At 44.1% G+C, this 21,769-nt stretch overlaps 1 protein-coding gene across 2 annotated transcripts in view; it reads right to left on the reverse strand.

Moving 5' to 3' along the window:
• The window catches only part of SRPX (sushi repeat containing protein X-linked), a 141,920-nt gene that overhangs the window by 27,806 nt on the left and 92,345 nt on the right, over window positions 1-21,769 (reverse strand). For both annotated transcript variants that reach the window (XM_055121679.1, XM_004612919.2), the window contains 4 exons: window positions 19,032-19,208; window positions 7,434-7,560; window positions 2,392-2,513; window positions 1,504-1,683 (listed from right to left, as the gene is read on the reverse strand). In XM_055121679.1, the coding sequence (XP_054977654.1) occupies window positions 1,504-1,683; window positions 2,392-2,513; window positions 7,434-7,560; window positions 19,032-19,208 (606 nt within the window). The remainder of the gene's footprint in view (window positions 1-1,503; window positions 1,684-2,391; window positions 2,514-7,433; window positions 7,561-19,031; window positions 19,209-21,769) is intronic.

The raw sequence follows: 21,769 nt of genomic DNA on the forward strand, positions 1-21,769 counted from the left end.
TTCCTCCCTCTGCCTGCTCCCCCACTCCTTCTTCTGAATAAATGGGATTAAAGGGAAAGCATAGGATGAGAAAAGACCAAGAAGTAAAGGGGGAAAAGAGAGGGCTGGAGAGATAGTGCAGGGGTAGGGTGCTTGCCTTACCCGTGGTTGACTCAGGATCAATTCCTGGAACATTATGCTTCTGTTTGTACGACCCCAAACATTCACAAACATTACGTTTATGTTTGCATGACCCATGAGCCCACCGGGAGTGACCCCTGAGTGCAGAGCCAGGAATAAGCCCTGAGCACTGCTGGGTGAGGCCCCAAAACCAAAGGGGGGAAAAAAGTGCGTTGTGTAAATTTAGACTTATGTCCAGAATTTTCTGACTAATCCAAATTTCATTCTATCATTGCTACCCAGCTCAAATTTTGTTCCTCTAAATAACAGCTGCCATGTACTGAGAGTTCTTTTTGTGCTGGGCACTGCTCAGTTCCACAGTTCAATAGATGACCTCATTTAATCCCAGCATATAAGCTATTCCTCACTCGCATAGGAGACAGTATTCCGCATTTGCAATGTGTGACATTCCAGCCAGTGCAGCAAAAGCAGGCATTTCTTTGTCTGTGCATGGTAGTTGACTGACTTTCTAAAATCACTTTTAGAGTCAGGGAGGAACAAGGATAACTGCAGCAGACTTTGCTGATTCTTTGGTTTGGGGGAGCACACTTGTCAGTACTCAGGACTTACTCCTGGATTTATTGGCTTTGTGCTCAGGAATCACTCCTGGGGATGCTCAGGGGACCAAATGGGATGCCAGTGATTGAACCCCAGTTGGCTGCATGCAAAGCAAGAACCATGCTTGTGGTACTATGTCTCTGGCCCTTGTTGATTCTTTTTATTTCTTAATTTAATTTGTTTTTAAAATATCATTGATAATGGTTTCTCATGGACTTAATTTTAACACCATACCCATCACTGTTAGTACCTGTAACCTTCCCTGAAAGAACCACAACCCCCTCCCCCTTACTATCGCCCCCAACTCAATTCTGTGGCTTGGTCCCCCCATTCTGTGGCATTTGGATGTGCTGATTCTTTTTTTTTGGGGGGGGGTTGGGTCACACCTGGCGATACACAGGGGTTACTCCTGGCTCATGCACTCAGCACACATAAGAAAAGAAATCAGGGGCTGGAGCGATAGTACAGCAGCTCGGCTGACCCGGGTTCGATTTCCAGCATCCACTATGGTCCCCTGAGCATCACCAGGAGTAATTACTGAGAGCAAAGCCAGGAGTAACCCCTGTGCATTGCCAGGTATGACCCAAAAAGAAAAAAAAGAGAGAGAGAAAAATCAGCAAACCAGTCAAGCAGAGGACACAGGTAGGGGAGATGGGTTCCAGCAGGAATCCAGATACTAGTTTCCCCCACGAGATGACTATTTCCCAGTGAAGAGTACGTGATAGCGTTCCCGGTACTGGAATTCAGGAGCAAGGGCAGCTTTAGGCTGTGCTGCTGGCCACATACCTGCACAGGTGGGTTCCGTGCCGGACCAAGCCAGGTTAGACTGACACACTCGGGCAGGACTGCCCTGGAGCTCGTAACCACCGATGCAGGAGAACTCACAGGTGGCTCCATAGTTATCACCATCACTAGAGCACTTCATGTAGCCATTCTCCGGGACGTTGAGTTTGCCACAGCGTCTCACTGTAGGGGACACAAGCCCAGAGGGATGTCAGTGCTGAACTCCCCCTGCACAGAGAAGCCAGGGTAGGTTTCAGGTCAGGGCTCATAGCCCCCAGCCTTGCACTCAGGAATTGGCCTGCAAGATGAGTGAGGACGCACGGAGCGTTATCTGGCCAGTGAGCAGACCATGAGATGGTCACTTCTCCTACCAATGAGACACTGTTAAACTGTTTTACCCCCTGTGATATCCATGAGGAGGTGAAAAGTGAGAGAATAAATTGGTTAGTAATGTGATATCTGAACTATGAGGCATAAAATAAACCTTAGGCACACTTTTTTTTGGGTTTATCAAGATGTGCTGGTGACCCATACTAGAACATTCCTAACCACCTTGCTTATAAAAGGACATGTTGGCTTAGCTGGTCACCCAAGCCCCGAAATGGACATGTTCTTATGAATAGCCTTCTTTCAGGGACCACATGAGCCAGCCGTGGCTGCATGTAAGACTAGTTTATGAGTAGTCCAAACTCCTTAAGCAATCTGCCAGAATTGTGCCTCATACCGATTTTAATTGTTAAATGGGAGTATGAAGACAGTGACAGTCCCAAGCCTGTCCACCAGAGGCTCATCCAAAGCTAGCAGCAGGGACGCACAGAGAGCTCTGGCTTAAGGGCCTGCTGCCCTTGGCTTGTCTCAAGAGCAGAGAAAGCGAGTGAGAAACGTTCTTACCTCTTACTTTAACTCGAAATTTGCACACACCCTTGTTCTCGGCTCTGTCATAGACTGTGTACTGGATCTGGTGGTCTCCTTCTGGAAAATTTGAGCCTGGGGGGAGGCCTTTTAGAATAACACTTTAAAGGAGGGGAAAACCAGAAACAACATACATGAATGTTATGGGCATGTATTGAGCACTCCCCACAGAATTCAGTAATACTCCAGGGGCAGACATTAAGTGAGTTTGACTAGAACAAAGATTTTGTGAAGAATCCAATTTCCTGTTCTTTATTCTACTTTGGAAGAGAAGTCTGAGGGAAAAAATGGAAGTCCTCAATTCCTTAGGATATTCAGATGTATTTTTCTTGATAGAGGATAGAAAAAGAGGAGGGAGAGGGAAAGAGTGTAATGCGTGATTCAGAATTTACTTGTACGTGCTGTTATCTGCAATACCATAATCCCCTTGATTTCAGGGAACCAACCTTACCCAACATCCCTTGATATAACCATGATTTGTAATTTCTTATCTTATGATATCCTGGCTGTACTATATCCCCCCAACGTCACTTCTGTACTTGATGCCAATGACTTTATAGTCTGTCTCACGCTAGATAAAACAAAATCACATGCCCTATATCAGATGCTCTATATAAGTGCTCTTGGGACCTCTGTTCCCAGGCCAATAGCTTCAGGTGCTTTGCCTCGCTAATGGACCCTGATCTGGCCAGCAACTGCAAATAAAGATCTCTTTGTTTTTCTGCCAAATCTCTGTCTCAGTGTGCTTAGTTAAGCAAACTTCAGTTATAACAATAGTACAGAAGTACAGAGAATAGGGTTTTGCTTGGCATGTGACTGTGCCTGGTTCAATTCCTGGCACCACATATGGTACCCTGAACACCACCAGGAGTGATCCTTGAGTACTTCTGCATGTGTGCCAACCTCTTTTCCCCTCTCCAAATAAAAACAAAAGAGGAGGCTGGAGGAAACTAAGAACCTAGGGCACAGGTTATTCACCCGTCCTGCTGTTGTCCAAGAGGGACCTTGAATTGTCATGATTGGGACCATGAGGGCATTTTCAGAAACATTATTTACAAATATTATCCAAGTAGTCACTGGGAATCTGGGCCTGCAGCAGTTGCAAGAACTTTCTAAACTTTTAAAAATTCATCTAAGCCAGAGGAAATCTTTCTTGAGCAAAAGGCAAGTTCACTGTAATTCCCTGCTGATCCAAACATAATAATCCCTACAATAATAAGAATAATAGTAATTTGCTCTTACATGTCAAGCACAGGTCTGGGCATTTCCTATAATTTGGTTTATCTCCGACAACAACCTTGAGATACAGGTATTATTATTTCCATTTCACAGATCAAGGGATTCATGAGCTGGTACAAGACATAGCTGGAAGGCTGCCAGCATCTTTATTCTTGGCTGTCTGATAAAAACAACAATAGGGGGTCTGGGGGGCTGGCGAGATAGCACAGTGGGTAGGGTATTTGCCTTGCATGTGGCCGACCTGGGTTTGATTCCCAGCATCCCATATGGTCCCTGAGCACCACCGGGAGTAATTCCTGAGTGCATAAGCCAAGAGTAACTCCTGTGCATTGCTGGGTGTGACCCAAAAAGCAAAACAACAAAAAAAAGAACACCAATAGGTCCAACATGATCACATTTTTTTCCACATGCAGTTATTTTTCTCTCTTAAGTTTTTTTTATTGTTGTTATTTTGTTTGGGGGTCACAACCAGCAGTGCTCAGGGTTTACTCTTGTTTTTGAACTCAGGGATCACTTTGGCAGGCTCAGGAGGCCATGTGTGATGCCGCAATTTGAACCTAGGTCAGCCACATGCAAGGCAAGTGCTCTACCCACAGTACTACCGTCCCAGCCACCACAGTTCTTAAGAATGAGGGTATTTGTTTGACTGTCTATGTGAAATTATCATTGTCACCAGTGAGGAGAGCCTGACGCATAGGTAGACAAGGTGGCTGTTTACAGTGCACCTGTGAGGGGGGGCTTGGAAATGTGCCATAATTCCCACCATTAGAGCTGGGAATTTAGGCCCATGTTGCGTTGGGCCTAAAAGTAGCTGTATGTTTTTGCTAAACACAATTAAAGTGCAGATAAACATGAGAGGATCATACTCCAATAGAAGGGAGTTATACAATAACCCCTTGGAGATTCTTTTTTTAAATTTCTAACTAGCATGCATATTAGTCATCAGAAGTGAATAAGAGAACTCACAGGAAGCACTTGTCTGGGCACTTGACACCCGAACCTTCTCTCTTTGAAGGAAATGAAATAATCCACGGTGGTTTGATTAAGGCATGGGGGAAGGGGTCACAAGAGAAATGCTGGAGCAAAAGGGGACAAGACAGCCCTCACTGCTTCCTCATTTTACCAAAGGATGCTCCCCGCTGCATCCTTTCTAGAAGCAGCGCTGAACTGCCTTGAACAGAGAGGTAAAGGGCTGCTGAAATTCTCATTAACAGTGTCACATTTCTAACTATAATGTCAGTGACTTGCCAAAAATGTTACAGTGACTGTCCTCACTAGACAAATAGTCATCTAAATATTTTGTGTTTATTAGATAGAATTCAATATCTGTCATGGTGGTAAAAATCTTAGTTAATGTCTGGGCCAGACATCAAGGGAGGGCCCTAAAGATTCAAAGATAAATCAAACCTAATCCCCGATCATGTCAACTATGATTTAGTTTTTAATCCTAACTGCCTAACGTTTCTCCTTAGAGCTTTGTGACATCTGTCTGTGACAACAAAGATATAATTTTCTGAATACTCAAACTTTATCTTAAGGAGTTACCATGGGGAAAACAAGTAATATTACCCAAGATAGATGCTACACTGAGAAAAAGTTACCAGGTGGTAGGAACAAAATGTGTTCCTAAGGGTGAGAGGCTCAAACATTTTCTAGTAGAAGATATTCTGTTCCTGCTTTAAAACATTTGCTCTGAATAACCGAGCAACACACTGGATACCACAGAATTCCACTTTTGGGTGCCTAGCTAAAGAATACAAAAACATTAGCACAAAAGTTCTATCTATATACAAATACAGAAGCATTATTTATAATAATTCAACTATAAAAAAAACCAACATGCCTCTTGATAAATGATAAAACACCACTGACCAAGCAAGTGGAAGCAAAGATAAACAATTTGAACTACATTAAACTAAGGAGAAGTTTCTGCACCTCAAAAGAAACAGTGACCAAGATACAAAGACCGCTCATGGAATAGGAAAAATTATATACCCAATACCCATCTGACCAGGGGTTAATATCAAAGATATATAAGGCACTGGCAGAATTTTACAAGAAAAAATTCAACCCCATCAAAAATGGGGAGAAGAAATGAACAGAAACTTCCTCAAAGAAGAAATACAAATGGCCAATAGGTAAATGAAAAAATGTTCTACATCACTAATCATCAGGGAGATGCAAATCAAAACAACAATGAGATATCATCTCACACCACAGAGACTGGCACACATCCAAAAGAACAAGAATAACCAGTGCTGGCACAAATGAAAGGAAAGAAAGTGAGTCTCATTCATTGTTGGTGGGAAAGCCGAATGGTCCAGCCTTTTTGGAAAATGAATGAGTATCCCTCAAAAAGCTAGAACTTGAGCTCCCATTTGATCCAACATTATAACTTCTGGGAAAATACAGTGGGGGCCAAAAACACAAAGCAGAAATGCCATCTGCACGGCTATGTTCATCGCAGCACTGTTCACAATGGCCAGAATCTGGAAACAACCTGAGTGCTCGAGAACAGAAGACTGGATAAAGAAACTATGGTACCTCTACACAATGGAACACTACTTAGCTGTTAGGAAAAATGAAGTCTTGAAATTTGCTTATAAATGGAGAGTATCATATTGAGTGAAATGAATCAGAAGGAGAAGGACATATAGAATGACTACATTCATTTATGAGATATAAAAGGTAGATCTCAGTCCTATTCTCAGGGCCACAAGTGGTCACCTAAGCACCACCAGGAGTGATTCCTTGAGCAAAGAGCCAGGAGTAAGCCCCGAGCACTGTCAGATGTGGCCCAACAGCTTCTCCACCAAATTAAGAAGAAAAACAACAGAAGGAAGAAGCGAATACAAAATGGGAAAGAGTAAAAAGTTCTTCATTAAAATACAACACACCCCAAAAGAGAGAGAATGTAAGGGAATGCCCTGCCGCAGAGGCAAGGAGGGGTGGTGGGGGATGGGGTAGAGGTGGTAGGAGGGATACTGGGAACATTGGTGGGGGAGAATGGGCACTGGTGGAGAGATGAGTAAACAATCACTGTATAACTGAAATGCAAACACGGAAGTTCACAATCACCTCACGGTGATTCACTAATAAAAATTTTTTTTAAAGTTATGCATTAAACCATATTCACAAATCACTATGGGGCCAGTGGCTCTATCTGGAGTCACAGAGGAGCCTTCCAGCGAGGGAGAGAATGACTCAGTGAAGCCCGAGACATTGAATCCAGTGCAGGCAATCCCAGTGATTCTGCTCCAGAAGTAACCAAGTGACCTCCTATTCCTCCTCCTGCACCCCCTCTTTTGTCCCATCATGCCTCTCTTTCCTTCTACAAATAATGATGGAGTACCAACTGTGGGAGAGACCCATGTTCTGGGCATAGGGACATGACAATAAACAATTCTATGGTGAAAACAGGCAGTAAGAAATATAAAAGGTCAGATTGATAGTATAGAGGGGAGAGCATTTGCCTTGCACGTGGCCAACCTGAATTTGATCCTACCCACCTTACAGGTCCCCTGAGCCTACTAGAAGTGATCTCTGAGCACTACTTACTGTGACCCCAGAACAAAACAAACAAAAAAGAAATATTTAAGTAAAATGTAGAGTATGGCAGATGGTGAAGGTGACTATGAAGAACACAAAACATTAGTAAGTAATTGCTAGGAATATCCCTACCAGGGCAGCATAGAGGCACATAGACACACTTGCCCCTCCCTGGGTAGTTGATGTCTCACATGAAAGAGACACTAGCGTCCCAGTTGCCATGCTGCACTTACTCAGTTAGAATGCCATCTGCCGTGTCTCTTCCCTCAGGGGTCTCCCAGGACACACGGACCGTCAGCTTATTGGGTTCAGCAATGCGTTCCTTCACACTTGGGCATTTGATTCTTGGAGGTTCCAGATCTGTAAGTATAACCAGAGCATTCTTACCATCATAAAGAAATAGGTCGCCAAACACGGGTTCAACACCCAGCATTTTGGCTCTGTCAACTTCTTCGCATTGGACTCCCTCCCCTCATCTTGCCACACCTCTCCTGTTAAGTCTTGAAGAGTAACTGAGCATTCACATGTGCACAGCTAACTGCAAACAGCTGGCCTTACTAGATGTACTATGGGTACCTATGGGTACCATCTATTAGCTGCAGCAACTTGATCCCCATGCTTCCAAACTCTGCCTGCTGACTTGGCAATATGGTTACTACTCAGTGGTAGCGTTTCCCACCCACTTCAAAGACAACGTCATAGAAAGGTACCTTACTTATCATCTAACTTGAGCAAATTCAAGGCTGCAAAGATTTTAGTACCTGCTTGATTCATAGCATCATTCCAATGGCTGGGGTTAGGGGTACCTAGAAACGAGAACTGGGTGTTTTTCAGAGTTTAGTTTTAGGGGAAGTAAGTCTCATGAAATAGGACAAGAGGCAGACAATGGCACTGTTCCAGGTGAATAATGCTAAGAGCAAATGTCATGGAGGCTGAAAGGAGCCACCCAAATGCCCTTATCATTTTATAGATGTGGAAACTGAGCTCAGAAAGTTTCCATGACTTACTTAATGCCAAGCATGTAGACAGTAACAGTATAAACTGTAACCCATGTCAGAGCACTGCCCCAGGGATGAGTCCTTTCTCTTCTGGCTATGTCTACTCACCAACCTATTGCTTAATATCTCCAAATGCTCATCTGTCTGGGCCCACCTTCCATTCAACCACAAGGTCTTGTGTTCTGGGGACAATAATTTTGTCGCCAAAGCTTTAGTTCTCCAGTGCCTCCTAATTTTTTCCCCAGAGTATCTCTGTTGATAATAGAATTTCTGCTGCTCCAAAATCCAGCAGTGGTTATTGGTGAGGGCTAGAAATAAATGAACGGTCACTTCTATGTTGGATTGGGTTTCATCACTTCTAACTGTGTAATTGTGAAGTGCAATCACAAGAACAGGAGGAATATCAAACTTTTGCAAATTCTACTTGATGATTCAAGGGAGATAATGTATTTAAAGAGGGCAGAGCAAATTAGCAGCATTGAGATTTTCACTGCTTTACATACCAACCAAAAATTATTTAAATGCTACTACAACCTGAGTAGCAATTAAATGTCATTTGATTCTGAATCATAAATATCTTTGAGAGTAAATGCATCAAGTAAAATTTTCATATACTTTCTCCTGCATTTTTTCAAATAACTTTTTGTTTAATTTAGGGTAAAAAATCATAAACACTTTGTTAATTTTTCCATCAGCAATCCAAATTCATATTTTATCAAATGCCATTCTTTAACAGAGTATGATTTTGCAGCCTTATTATACTAAACTTCAATAACTACCGTATTTTATTGACGCTAAGTCAATAACAATTGTCAAATGCACCCCAATTTGAGGGATATTAAAATGTGAAAAAAATGTTTCATAGATATTTTGATATAACATAAATGTTATGATTAAACAGGGGATGCTTTAAATGCATTTGAGGTATATTTTCTGTTGCCACATGATCCATTTTTCTTACCGTTCTGAGAGAAAACATTTTCCTAATTCAAAAGTTTCAGTTTTGGGTGAAATCAGAAGAGAAGTATACAATACTGCCCTCTTCTGGTCAAATCAAACGGGGACTAACGTCATTGAAAGCATATTTAGTTTATAATGAGAAAGCAAAGGAGGGAAGAAGAAATAGATTTCAATGTAAACTGACATTGTGTGACCACATTTTTGTAGATTAACATCATGTCAACGTGAATAGACACTCTTAGTCTCTATGTCACTGCAAATTCTACATCTGGATGGTGTACTTGGTGGTTTTCTGAATCAACTAGGCAGCCTGGAATTGTGTTCCCTACTAGGTTCTCTGGATGAAGTAAAGTCAGCTTATGTTCAGCTACCAACAGTCGGTTGAAACTGGGCTATTTTTTTCTGAAATAATGCTCTTCCAAACCAGAAACAAGGAGAAGTAAATGGAAATATGTTAGCTAATACTTAGGGAACACTTCTGTGTGCCCACCCCCTGATAAGTATTCTCCCAGCATTATCTCATTAAATGCTCAAAACCACCCACTAAGCTAAGCAATTGTGATTAGCATCCCCATCACTATACTGGGAAGCATTTTCTCCCTTTTGGAATTTCTCTGTGGTCTGAGAATGTAGGCCACGATCACACATTCTTCAATTATGTTAATAAGTTAAACACGTCTGCGTGTCTGCTGGCTGCTGACCTAGTTTTTTCCCTCCAGGCCACACACACATTTTTCTGTGGTCGCCAGCAACAGCTTCCCCATAAATCCTTGAGAGCAGCAACAGGGCTTTATTCTGTTGCATACTGAAGTATCATGCCCTCTGTTTCAGCGGTTAGGACTGACTGGCCTGTCCTTCAATAGGTGCTCCAGAAACCCAAGCCTGTTATGAAATAGGCATGGTCAGCATTTCCTATTGATTGATTGATTGACTTTTATTAAACCACCATGAGTTACATAGTTACAATGTTGTTCATGATTGAGTTTCGATCATACAATGTTCCAACACTCATCCATTCACCTGTGTACATTTCCTACCACCAATGTCCCCAGGTTCCCTCCTTCCCCCGACCCCCACCCCAGTCTGCTTCTATGGCAGGCAATTTTCATCTGTCTCTGTCTCTCTTTCATTTTGAGCATTATGATTTGCAGTACAGGTATTGCAAGGTTATCATGAATATCGCTCTACCTACTTTCAGCACTCAGTTCTTGTCATCACTGTCACTGTCACTGTCATCCTGTTGCTCATCGATTTGCTCAAGCGGGCACCAGCAACGTCTCCATTGTGAGACTTGTTGTTACTGTTTTTGGCCTATCCAATACGCCACGGGTAGCTTGCCAGGCTCTGCCGTGTGGGCACGATACTCTCGGTAGCTTACTGGGCTCTCCGAGAGGGGCAGAGGAATCGAACACGGGTCAGCCGAGTGAAAGGCGAACGCCGTACCGCTGTGCTATCGCTCCAGTTCTTGTCACCGTTTCCAACAATCATTATAGTAGTGGTCATAGGATAGAGAATGGTTCATTGCTTTTTTAAATGTCATCATAAATTTCCATGAAAGAAATCAACAACACTACTATACAAATATAGTCACAATCCCCTATTGACTTTCTATAATAGCCCCAGACTCCTATGCCACTCCTCAGTTCAGGATATAAACACTCTCTCTGCACACATTGGCTTTCGAATCTGTAGCCATGTAGAATGTCCATAGGAATGTAATTAAATTTGTTCCTTTCTCCTATTAATCTGCCTAATGTTAATAACTGCCCAATCAGTGTGAGAAAAATTCAGAGGAGTGAGGAGAAAGTTCCTTTTCCTCCCATGGGATCAACTACTAATGATCTGAGGAGGCAAACTATTTACTTGGGAATCCTTAACATACCTCACCAGACAGGTGAGTGGAAATAAGGACTAAATACAAAAGGACAATATCCTAGCCAACAAGTAATAATATGCATCCTAAAACACTCTATAATGTTTGCTTAAATAGTATTTGTAGTAGAGACATAGGATGGAAGAAGATTGTTATGATTCTATGATTAACAGGTACTTCAGAACATGGTAATAAAATGTCTGCAATGTTCTCGAGTGGCGTGGGGTTCCTCTCCCCACCTCCTTCTAAGGCTAAATGATCTTTTATTTGATTTTGTAGCACTGGGAATGGAGCTGAGGGCCTCACACGCACAAGGTTTGCACATTATCATTAGGTCACATTCCTGGCCAAGATATTCTTATCCCAATTAATAGTGTTCAGCTCGTCACATAGACTATTTTTTTTTTGCTTTTTGGGTCACACCTGGTGATGCTCAGGGGCTACTCCTGGCTTTGCACTCAGGAATCACTCCTGGCGGTGCTCAGGGGACCATATGGGATGCTGGGAATTGAACCCGGGTCGGCCGTGTGCAAGACAAACGCCCTACCCGCTGTGCTATCTCTCCAAGCCCCTCGTCACATAGACTATTTAATGACAACTACCTCACTTGCTTCCTACAAACTGCACAGAAACTGACTTTTTTTATTGAACTACTGTGAGATAGTTACAAACCGTTTATGTATGAGTTTCAGTCATACAATGATTGAACATCCATCCCTCCACCAGTGCACATTCTCCACCACCAATGTCCCCAGTATTAACCTCCACCTTTCCAACCCTCTCCCTGCCTCCATGGCAGACAATTTCCTCCGTACTCTCTCTCTGTCTACTTTTGGGCATTATGGTTTGCAATATAGATACTGAGAAGCTATCGTGTTTGATTCTTTATCACTTTCAGCACACATCTCCCATTCCGAACGATCTCTCCAACCATCATTGACTAAGTTTGACTAAGTGATCCCTTCCTAATTCGAGCTGCCTCCTCCCCCAGCTCATGAGGTAGATTTCCAACTATGGAAACCATAGTTTCCATTCCTGGCCCTTGCGTCTACTGTCCTTGGGTGTCAGTCTCATATTATGTTATTTTATATTCCACAAATGAGTGCAGTCATTCTATGTCTGTCCCTCTCTTTCTGACTCATTTCACTTAACATGACCATCCAATTATAAGCAAATTTCATAACTGGAAAGTGACTTTTTAATTGTCGTTTCTCTCAACTCTTTGATCCCTTGGTCTTCACTCACACCAGCTTCTCAATCTGCACTGTCGATGCGGCAGAGACTGGCCGTTTGTTCCCCTGCTCTCTGATCAATTTTCTAGCAAAACTCTGCCTTCCTGAGCCCTTATGTCTTTCAGAAATAAAAAACAACTGTCCATTTTCTAGTGCCAGTGAAATTCTTGTGATGAGTTCTACTGATGTGCTGTGAGAAAGAATGCCATGTTCTACTTCTGGATTGTGCTTCTAAAAAGAAAGGGGAAGTGTGCCCTTTCCCTGTTTCTTTCCTTCTCCAACTGGATATCCTTGTGCATGTGATAGAGAGCCGGAGCAGTCACCTTAGACTGTGAGATGAACACCACAGGTTGAGGATGGAAGAGCAAGAGAAAAGAAGCTTATGTGTAGGACACTGCCTGAGACTGCTTAAGCACAAATGTTTATATGAAATGGGACTTCTATGGGGGCTGGAGCGATAGCACAGTGGGTAGGGCGTTTGCCAGGTTCGATTCCCAGCATCCAATATGATCCCCTGAGCACCACCAGGAGTAATTCCTGAGTAAATGAGCCAGGGCTAACTCCTGTGCATCGCCAGGTGTGGCCCAAAAAGCAAAAAAAAAAATGGGACTTCTATCTTATTTAAAACATTATGATTGGGGCCTGGTAATAATACCTGAGCTCATATAAAGCAGTCATGTTCCTTCAAATTACTTCTATGTAGAATCTTGTGTGACATATAAGAGGATCTATTTTGTTAATGATTTTTATACACTGATCACTAACGAAGTGTTAGAATGGCATCAGTGTCCTGCAAATCTGGTTGCCCCAAATCCACTTAAATATATGCAGCTCTTCTTATTCAAAGATGGAGTTTATTTTCTTTTCTTTTGAAGCTGGGCTAAATTTGTGATTTGCCTTGAGAATGCAGGGGAACTACTTCTGGAACATCCTTAGGATTAGACCCTTTAGAGTTTTGTACTTGAGCCAGAGATTTGGCTCAGTGGTGAAGCATGTGCCACATATGCTTGAGACCCTGAGTTTGATCCCTGGAACGAATAATACAAAACAAAACACTAGTTTGGGGTGAGTTCTTTTGGGCCATACCTGGGAGGTACTCAGGGCTTACTCTTGGTTCTGTTCTCAAGAATCACTCCTGGCAAGCTCGGGGAACCATATGGGATGGTGGGAATTGAACCCGGGTTGACTGCATGTGAGACAAACGACATACTTGCTGTACTATTGCTCTAGCCTCAAAATAAAACTCTGGCACCTTCTTTTATTTTGCTTTTTGGGTCACACTCGGCGATGCACAGTGGTTACTTTTCATGCACTCAGGAATTACTCCTGGCGGTGCTCGGGGGACCATATGGGATGCTGGGAATCGAACCTGGTTGCCTGAGTGCAGGGCAAACACCCTACTCACTGTGCTATTGCTCCAGCCCCCTCTGGCACCTTCTACTTTCACTACCTTACAAGTCAGCTGTCTTCTAATGAAGGTCCAATGATCTGACTGGAAAGGTCATTCAGAGAGAAAAAGAGATGATGGGGTTTTGTTTGTTCATTTAGGGCCACACCTGGTGTTGTTCAGGAGTTACTCTGGGCTGTGCCCTCAGGAATTACTTGTAGCAGTACTCAGGGGATCATATAAGTGGCAGGGATTGAAATTGGGTCAGCCGCAACGAGGCTCTACCTGCTGTACTATCATCACTCCAGCCTCCAGAGAAAGAGAAATTATGAAAGGATAAAGAGAGACAGCCAAACTCTGAGGTACCACATAGTGGAGTGGAGTCATTTGGGATACTCCAGCCCCAGTCACCTCAGCCATGATCACACACAGCACAGCAGCATCTTCTTTAGCTGAGCTGGGCCTTCCCCAACAAGACCTAGCCAAATCTCCAGCACGCCTGTCCCCGCAGGGGCTAGATCGAGAGCACAGCGGGGAGGGTGCTTGCCTTATACAGGGCTGTCCCTGGTTTGATGCCTGGCACCCCATACGGGGGCCCAAGATGGTCAGGAGTGATCCCCGAGCACGGAGCCCAGAGGAAGTCCTCAGCACAGCCAGGTGCAGCCCCCAAACAAAAACAAATTCTCAATCCCCCAAATTATAAGCAATAACATAATCTTTTGAAGTCATTAAATTTTGAGTGCTCTGTTGCACAGCAATAGATTATGATGACAAGTATAAAACAGTTTGAGGCTAATGACAAAGGAAGGACGAGGTACTTTTTTATTGAATTAATGTTGATTTCCATGACTGTGTGGACTGGAGCGGGAGCATAGTGGGTAGGGTGTTTGCCTTGCACGTGGCCAACCTGGGTTCGATTCCTGCATCCCTCTTGGAGAGCCTGGCAAGCTACCAAGAGTATCCTACCCACACAGAAGAGCCTGGCAAGTTCCCCGTGGCGTATTCAATATGCCCAAAACACTAACAAGTCTCACAATGGAGACGTTACTGGTGCTCGCTTGAGCAAATCGATGAACAAGGGGCGACAGTGCTACAGTGGCTACAGTACTTCCATATATTTCAAGGCTAAAATTTCATGGCTCTTAAAATATCTGTTCCCACATCACAGTCACCAAGAAGGTACCAGCAGCTCTCCATCACAGTCTACTGGACTCTACTGGGAGTGACTATCATAGGCAGAACAAATCTGGACATCAAAATCTCTACCAGGAAGTGGTTTCATTTCTTTATTACCATAAAAGATTTCTGAAAGCTTTCCAAGGCCCAGGAGATATCTCTATCTAAAATACCTGCCATGGGGCTGGAGCAATAGCACAGCAGGTAGGGTGTTTGCCTTGCAGGAGGCCGACCTGGGTTCTACTCCTAGCATCCCAAATAGTCCCCCCAGCACCACCAGGAGAAATTCCCGAGTGCATGAGCCAGGAGTAACCCCTGTGCATCGCCGGGTGTGACCCAAAAAACAAAAATAAATAAAATAAAATAAAATAAAATAAAACACCTGCCTTGAGGCCAGAGTGATAATACAATAGGTAGGGAATTTGCCTTACAATTGGCCAACCCCAGTTCAATCCCTGGCATCCCATATGATCCCCCGAGCACCTCCAGGAGCAATTCCTGAGAGCAGAGTCAGGAGTAACTCATGAGCATCACCAGGTATAACCCCAAACAAACAGACATCTGCCTTTCAAGCAAGAGGCCATTAATTTAATTCCCCATGGCACTATATATGCCAAGAACAATCCCAGTAGCTCTCCTAGCTGAGTTCCCCAGCACTGCCAATGACTTCTGGCTGTACCATAGGCAAGCATGTTACCACTACAACTAAAAGGGCTTAACCCCTGGCAAGCACATGCGTGAGCACTGCAGCAAGCCCTGGTGAGCACTGCAAGCAAAGTATGCAGAAGCACTAGAACTAAAGAGTACAAACCCTAGAAAGTAGAGCACTGAGTGTGCGAGGACCAAAACCAAGCATTTGGGTGACATCCCTGCATCACATCAATACAAACAGTGGGAAGGAAAGGCATGAATAAAAGTGTGTGAGCCTCGAAATCATGGGTTTGACCCCAATCACAACACCAAAGGGAAGAGGAAAGAGAAAAAATAATTTAAAAAACGAGGAAAGACTTTTTTTTTTAAAGACTGTATTTGTCAACCTAGGGAAAATGTATCATCATTTAAGATCATCTGCAGCAAAACAGCGATATATTTATTCTTAGCTTTCTAATGCTTATATCCTTAGCTGAATCTCTAGAACTAAAACAAATGTGTCACAGGGTAAACTCAGCTGTCAGAGTGGGGAAACCAGACACTATTTCATCAATCTGTGTATCTTAAATCTTAAATTTTTTTTCCAGAATTCATTTGTTAACTAACACTCTGTAGGACGGGGCTGGTGCAATAGTATAGCAGGGCGAGCGCCTGCCTTGCACGTGGTCAACCTGGGTTCAATTCCCAGGACACCAGACGGTCCCCCAAGCCTACCAGGAGTGATCCCTGAGCACAGAGCTAGGAGTAAGTTAGCCCTGAGCACCACTGGGTGCGATGCAAAAACAAACAAAAACCCACTCTATAGGAAACAGAAGCAGTTGTTCCCACAGAAACAAAGACCCAGTGGGTTCACACATTGCTCTGAGATATGTGTCTTAAAACAAAAAAATAAATAACTCTGTGTTCTCAAAAGACACCCTGCACTTTGATGGGTTCTCATTGTTCATAGATATTTTGGGGATTTGGGCGGGGCCATACCCAGCTGTGCAGAAGGCTTCCTCCTGCTCTGTGCTCAGGGGTCATTTCTGGTGGGGTTCAGGGGGGCATATGTGGTGCCAAAGACTAAACTGGGGTTGGCCACCTGCAAGGCAAAACTTGACCTCTGCACTATTCAGCCTGTCATGGTCCATCATTTTGCAGTTTACATTTTTCTCCTTTTTCTCATGGCCTAGAAATAAAAGTATTGGTTTAAAGGAGAGATCCTGTATCTGCTCAAAGTCTGGCTTCTAGATGAAGACTTGCTGTAATTCCAACTGTTTCTAGTGCTATTTAAATGCCAAGTATAATCAGGACTAAAAAAAAATGAAAAGAAAGAAAACATATTTCCCCAAACAACAGTTGTTACATTCTAAGATTTATTTCATATGTATAAATGGAAGCTGTGATTCTAAATATATTTACCCTCTTGTAATTTTGCTGTATGTTTTTTTTTTCCCTCTGACGTGTCTGTATCTGTTTCTGAAATAAACAGAGATTTGAATCCACTGCCAGAGTGTGGCCTATATTTGAGAATTCATTTTAACTTGTGGTGCTTTTAAATTAGCCAGGCCACAGAGCTAACTACCTCAGAGTCCAAAAAAAAAAAAAAATAGTCCAGTGTTCCCTCCTCCCCTCAGGTCTGGAGGAGAACTGGGACAAGTTTCTCAGCACTCAGCACAGCTCTGGCCAAGATTCGCTGTTGAAGGTTGTGTGGAAATCTGGGAACTGCTTGGTCCCTGTGTGTCAACTCTGAAAATAGGTTGAAGCCCTGAGTTAGGTTCAAGGACCCCCTCACCCCGCCAACAGCAAGTTATTAAAATAATTTAATACCTTTAAAGCCAAAAGAGTAGATGACATACCTGAAGTCAGATTCTCCAGGACAACCTCCAACTTATTTGTTACTAAAATCAAAGATAGAAATGCCTGCTTGCTTTGTCCCATTTTCTGCCTTGTTTTATTGCGTTGGCCCCTCCCACTTAATTACATCTATACCCTGGCAAGCAATAAGCTGAATTGCCTGAAATTGGGGTTCACTTCTTAGTTCCCGCCCCCCTCCCCCGTCTCTCTGGGAAGATTCCAGGCCCATCTGGTCCAGCTTAAATCCAGCTTGTTGCTTTTTGAGAACAATGAGCAGTTTCTTCCCATTGTTGCACATGATGTAAACGGTATGATCCCTAGAGAATGTTTTGCTGATGCTGGCTCAGCAGAAAGCTCTTTGAGTGCCTCCGATCCTCTGGCACTTCTAGGAGATGATGGATTCGGGTTTTTTATTTGGGGGAGAGGGGAGGTCATACCAGGTGGTGCTCAGGGCTTCTGTGCTCAGGGATCACTCCTGGAAGGGCTACAGAGACCACCTGAGGTACTGATGGGACAAATCAGTGTCTCACGGGTATCTCTGTTTCTTTTTGGAAGGAAGCAAGGTAGGAAAGAGGCCGCGATTCCTTGGGAAAAGATTGAGAAACACTGATCTAGCAGACTTCCAGGCCCATCCTGTAATTGCTAAAAAAAATAAAAAGAACTTTCATGAGGTTCCAAGGTGATTCCATAAATACCTAACATCTGAGAAGCGCTGACTTGGATCCAGGACTCTAGCATGTCAGAATGCCTGGGAAGATTCCTGAAGGGATCTGCTCTCCCCACAACAGGTCTAGGTGGGGCTGAGAATATGCAGTTTTAAAGATACCCCAGTGATCCCCCTTATGGGGGCTCCTCCGCAAAACCCAGAGTAAGGTGAAGTAGCCAAATCTAATTCTGTTTAGAAAACTGAGTCTGCACACTGCCAGGGTCAATGGCAAAGGAACAACAGTCAGCTGAGAGGCATGGGAATGATGTCTGCGGGAACACGCCTGCAAAGGTCAACAACTGCTCCACAGAACAGGAGCGATCCCTGAAGCAGCAGGGATGCTCCATTCCGTGGCCAGCCTGTAATTGCCTCAATAATAAGCTGAGCAGAGCCATAGCGATAGTGCAGAGGGGAGGGTGTTTGCCTTGCACACAGCCGACCTGGGTTCGATCCCTGGCATTCCATATGGTTCCCCCGAGCACTGCCAGGAGGAATTCTTGAGTGCAGAGCCAGGAGTAATTCATTGCCAGGTGTGGCACCCAACAAACAAACAAAAAAGCTGGGCAAAAGAAGTCAGGCAAGGCACCAAAGAGATAGTACAATGGGTAAGGTATTTCTCTTGCATGCAGCCAACGTGTCTTCTATCTCTGGCACCACATTTGGTTCCCGGAGCACCATGTACGAGTATTCCCTGAGCACAGAACTAGGAGTAGGACCTCAGCGCTGAGAGAGGTAGCCTCAAAATAAACCAAAGAAGTCAGATAACAGTCACCAGCTAGGGGCTCAGAGAGACATTACAGCCAATAGGGCATTTGCCTTGCATGCTGCCAGCCAGGGTTCGATTCCCAGCATTCCATAGGGTCCCCCGAGCACCGCCAGGAGTAATTCCTGAGTGCAGAGCCAGGAGTAACCCCTGTGCATCGCCGGGTGTGACCCAAAAAAAAAAGTTCACCAGAGAGACAGGTCACTCTTCCCAAGTATGTGCCTCTTCAAGTGTGTGAGATTTTCTTACCGACGCAGGAGGCTGGTCTGCCACTCCAGGCCTTGTTGTCCATGCAGGTGACAGTCCTCTCCCCTTTCAATGTGTATCCTGGTGAGCAATAGTACTCACAGCGGGAGTTAAAGTAGGCGCCATCTACACACTTAAATCCCCCATTCATTGGCATGGCAAGGGTAGGACATCGCTTTTCTGAAAAAAAAAAAAAAGAAAAGAAAACAGATACCCCACATTTGTTAGTTTTTGTCCATGGAGTTCCAGAATACAGAAACTTTTTTCACCCTGGGCCTCAGAGTATAGAGAGTTGAAGGAAAGAAATCAAGGCGGGGAAGTAAGAAGAGGCTGACCGGAAGTAATGGAGGGTAGGGGTCAAGAGCTTCAGTACTTGGGTGGTAGAGAGGAGTGGTACAGCTATAGATGCAAACTGCAGAGTCAGCAACACTGAAAGCAGGAGATCCAAATGCAACAACCAAACTTAAAAATGCACGTGTCAAGGAGGCAGGCTGGGGGTTGGGAAGGAAACTGGAGACACTGGTGGAGGGGTCGGTGCTGGAACATAGTATGCCTAAAATTCAACTGTGAGTAAATCATGGTGTCTTAATTTTATTTTATTTATTCATTTATTTATTTTTAATTTTAAAAAGTTTGGTTTCGGGGCCACATTCAGCGATGTTCAGGGGTTACTCCTGACTCTACCCAGAGTACAGCCCTACTAGTAGTAATAACTGCAAGGCATTACTACTGGCGGTGCTTGGGGGAACCATATGTAATGCTCACCATCAAACCTGGGCTGGCCACATGCAAGGCAAATGCCCTGTCCACTGTACTATCTCTCTAGCTGCTTAATAAAAAAATTGTTTGAAACGCAAGAAAGGAAAGAAGAAAGCAGAAGTAAAAGCTAATTTAATGTCTAATGATAGACAACTGGATAAAGAAACTATGGTCTGAAATTCAGAATACAGAAATGAATGAATACGAATACCATTTAAAAGATGAAAATGTGGACCAGAGAGACAGTACAGGGAGTAAGGTGCTTACCTTGCAATCCAGAGACCCTGGCACTGCAAAGGGTCCCCCAAGCACCGCTAGGGGTCATTCCTGAGCACAGAACCAGAAGAAGCAATCTCTGAATACTGCTGCATAAGCACCCCCCACCCCCCAATAAACAAACAAATTCATGCCTCTTGGGACAAAGTGGAGAGAAATTGAGATGATTATGCTAAGTGAAATAAGGAAGTAAAAGACAAATGGGCATCTTCCTTGATGCGATGCCATCTACCAGTTCTGTGTACCCATCCCATCTGTGTACCCAGATGGTTTCACTTCTGTGGATGATGAGTTACTAAAACAAATGAATTGGCAAGAAACAACAAAAAAAACCTCCCTAGACTCAGTGAAAATCGCAGAAGGATGGGGTGGGGGGGAGGGAGAGGAGTGAGGAAGAGCAGGGACTCTCTGGTGCTGGGATGGCACTGGAACTTTGGTAGGGGAAGTGGTGACAGGCACACACACACACACACACATTCAGAGAACTGATGCAACAGACCTAAAATTCCATCATGTTGGACATGGGAAAATATAATGCTAAGTGAAATGAGTCAGAAAGAGAGGGACAGACCTACAATGACTGCACTCATTTGTGGAATATAAAATAATATAATATGAGACTAACACCCAAGGACAGTAGAGAGAGACAAGGGCCAGAAAGATTGCTCCAGCATTGGAGGCATGCTTCCTGGTCTGGGGGAGAAGGCAGCTGGGATAGAGAAGGGATCACTAAGTCAATGATGGCTGGAGGGATCTCTTGGAATGGGAGATGTGTGCTGAAAGTAAAGGACAAACCATGATGGCCTCTTAGTTTCTGTATTGCAAACCATAATGCCCCAAAGTAGAGAGAGAGAGTAAGAAGGAAGTTGTCTGCCATAGAGGCAGAGGGTGTGGTGGGGGTGGCAGGAGGGATACTGGAGACACTGCTGGTGGAGAATGTGCACTGGTGGAGGGATGGGTGTTCTATCATTATATGACTGAAACTCAATCATGAAGGCTTTGTAATGATATCTCATGGCAATTCAAAAATAAATCCCATCATGTTGTAAAAATGATCAACAAAAATGGTTTTTGGAGCAATAGCACAGCAGGTAGGGCATTTGCCTTGCACGCGGCTGACCCGGGTTCGATTCCTCCATCCCTCTTGGAGAGCCCGGCAAGCTCTCCAAGAGTATCCCGCCCTGGGTTCGATTTCCAGCATCCCATATGGTCCCCTGTGCACTGGCAGGAGTAATTCCTGAGCGCAGAGCCAGGAGTAACCCCTGTATATTGCCGGGTGTGGAGGAGGAGGAGGAGGAGGAGGAGGAGGAGGAGGAAGAAGAAGAAGAGGAGGAAGAAGAAGAAGAAGAAGAAGAAGAAGAAGAAGAAGAAGAAGAAGAAGAAGAAGAAGAAGAAGAAGAAGAAGAAGAGGAGGAAGAAGAGGAGGAAGAAGAGGAGGAAGAAGAGGAGGAAGAAGAGGAGGAAGAAGAGGAAGAAGAAGAGGAAGAACAAGAAGAAGAAGCAGCAGCAGCAGCAGCAGCAGCAGCAGCAGCAGCAGCAGCAGCAGCAGCAGCAGCAGCAGCAGCAGCCAGGCTGTAGAGCAGAAATGTTTCCTAAAGTTGTTCCGGCCCCAGACAAGGCCACTGGACTTTCATCAGTCTTTACCAGTCATTCCCAGACAGGCTGCCCAGAGGATGGTCTCTTTATTAAAAGAGATCCGTCCTCTG

Source organism: Sorex araneus, chromosome X, assembly GCF_027595985.1.
Source record: "Sorex araneus isolate mSorAra2 chromosome X, mSorAra2.pri, whole genome shotgun sequence".
NCBI lineage: Eukaryota > Metazoa > Chordata > Mammalia > Eulipotyphla > Soricidae > Sorex > Sorex araneus.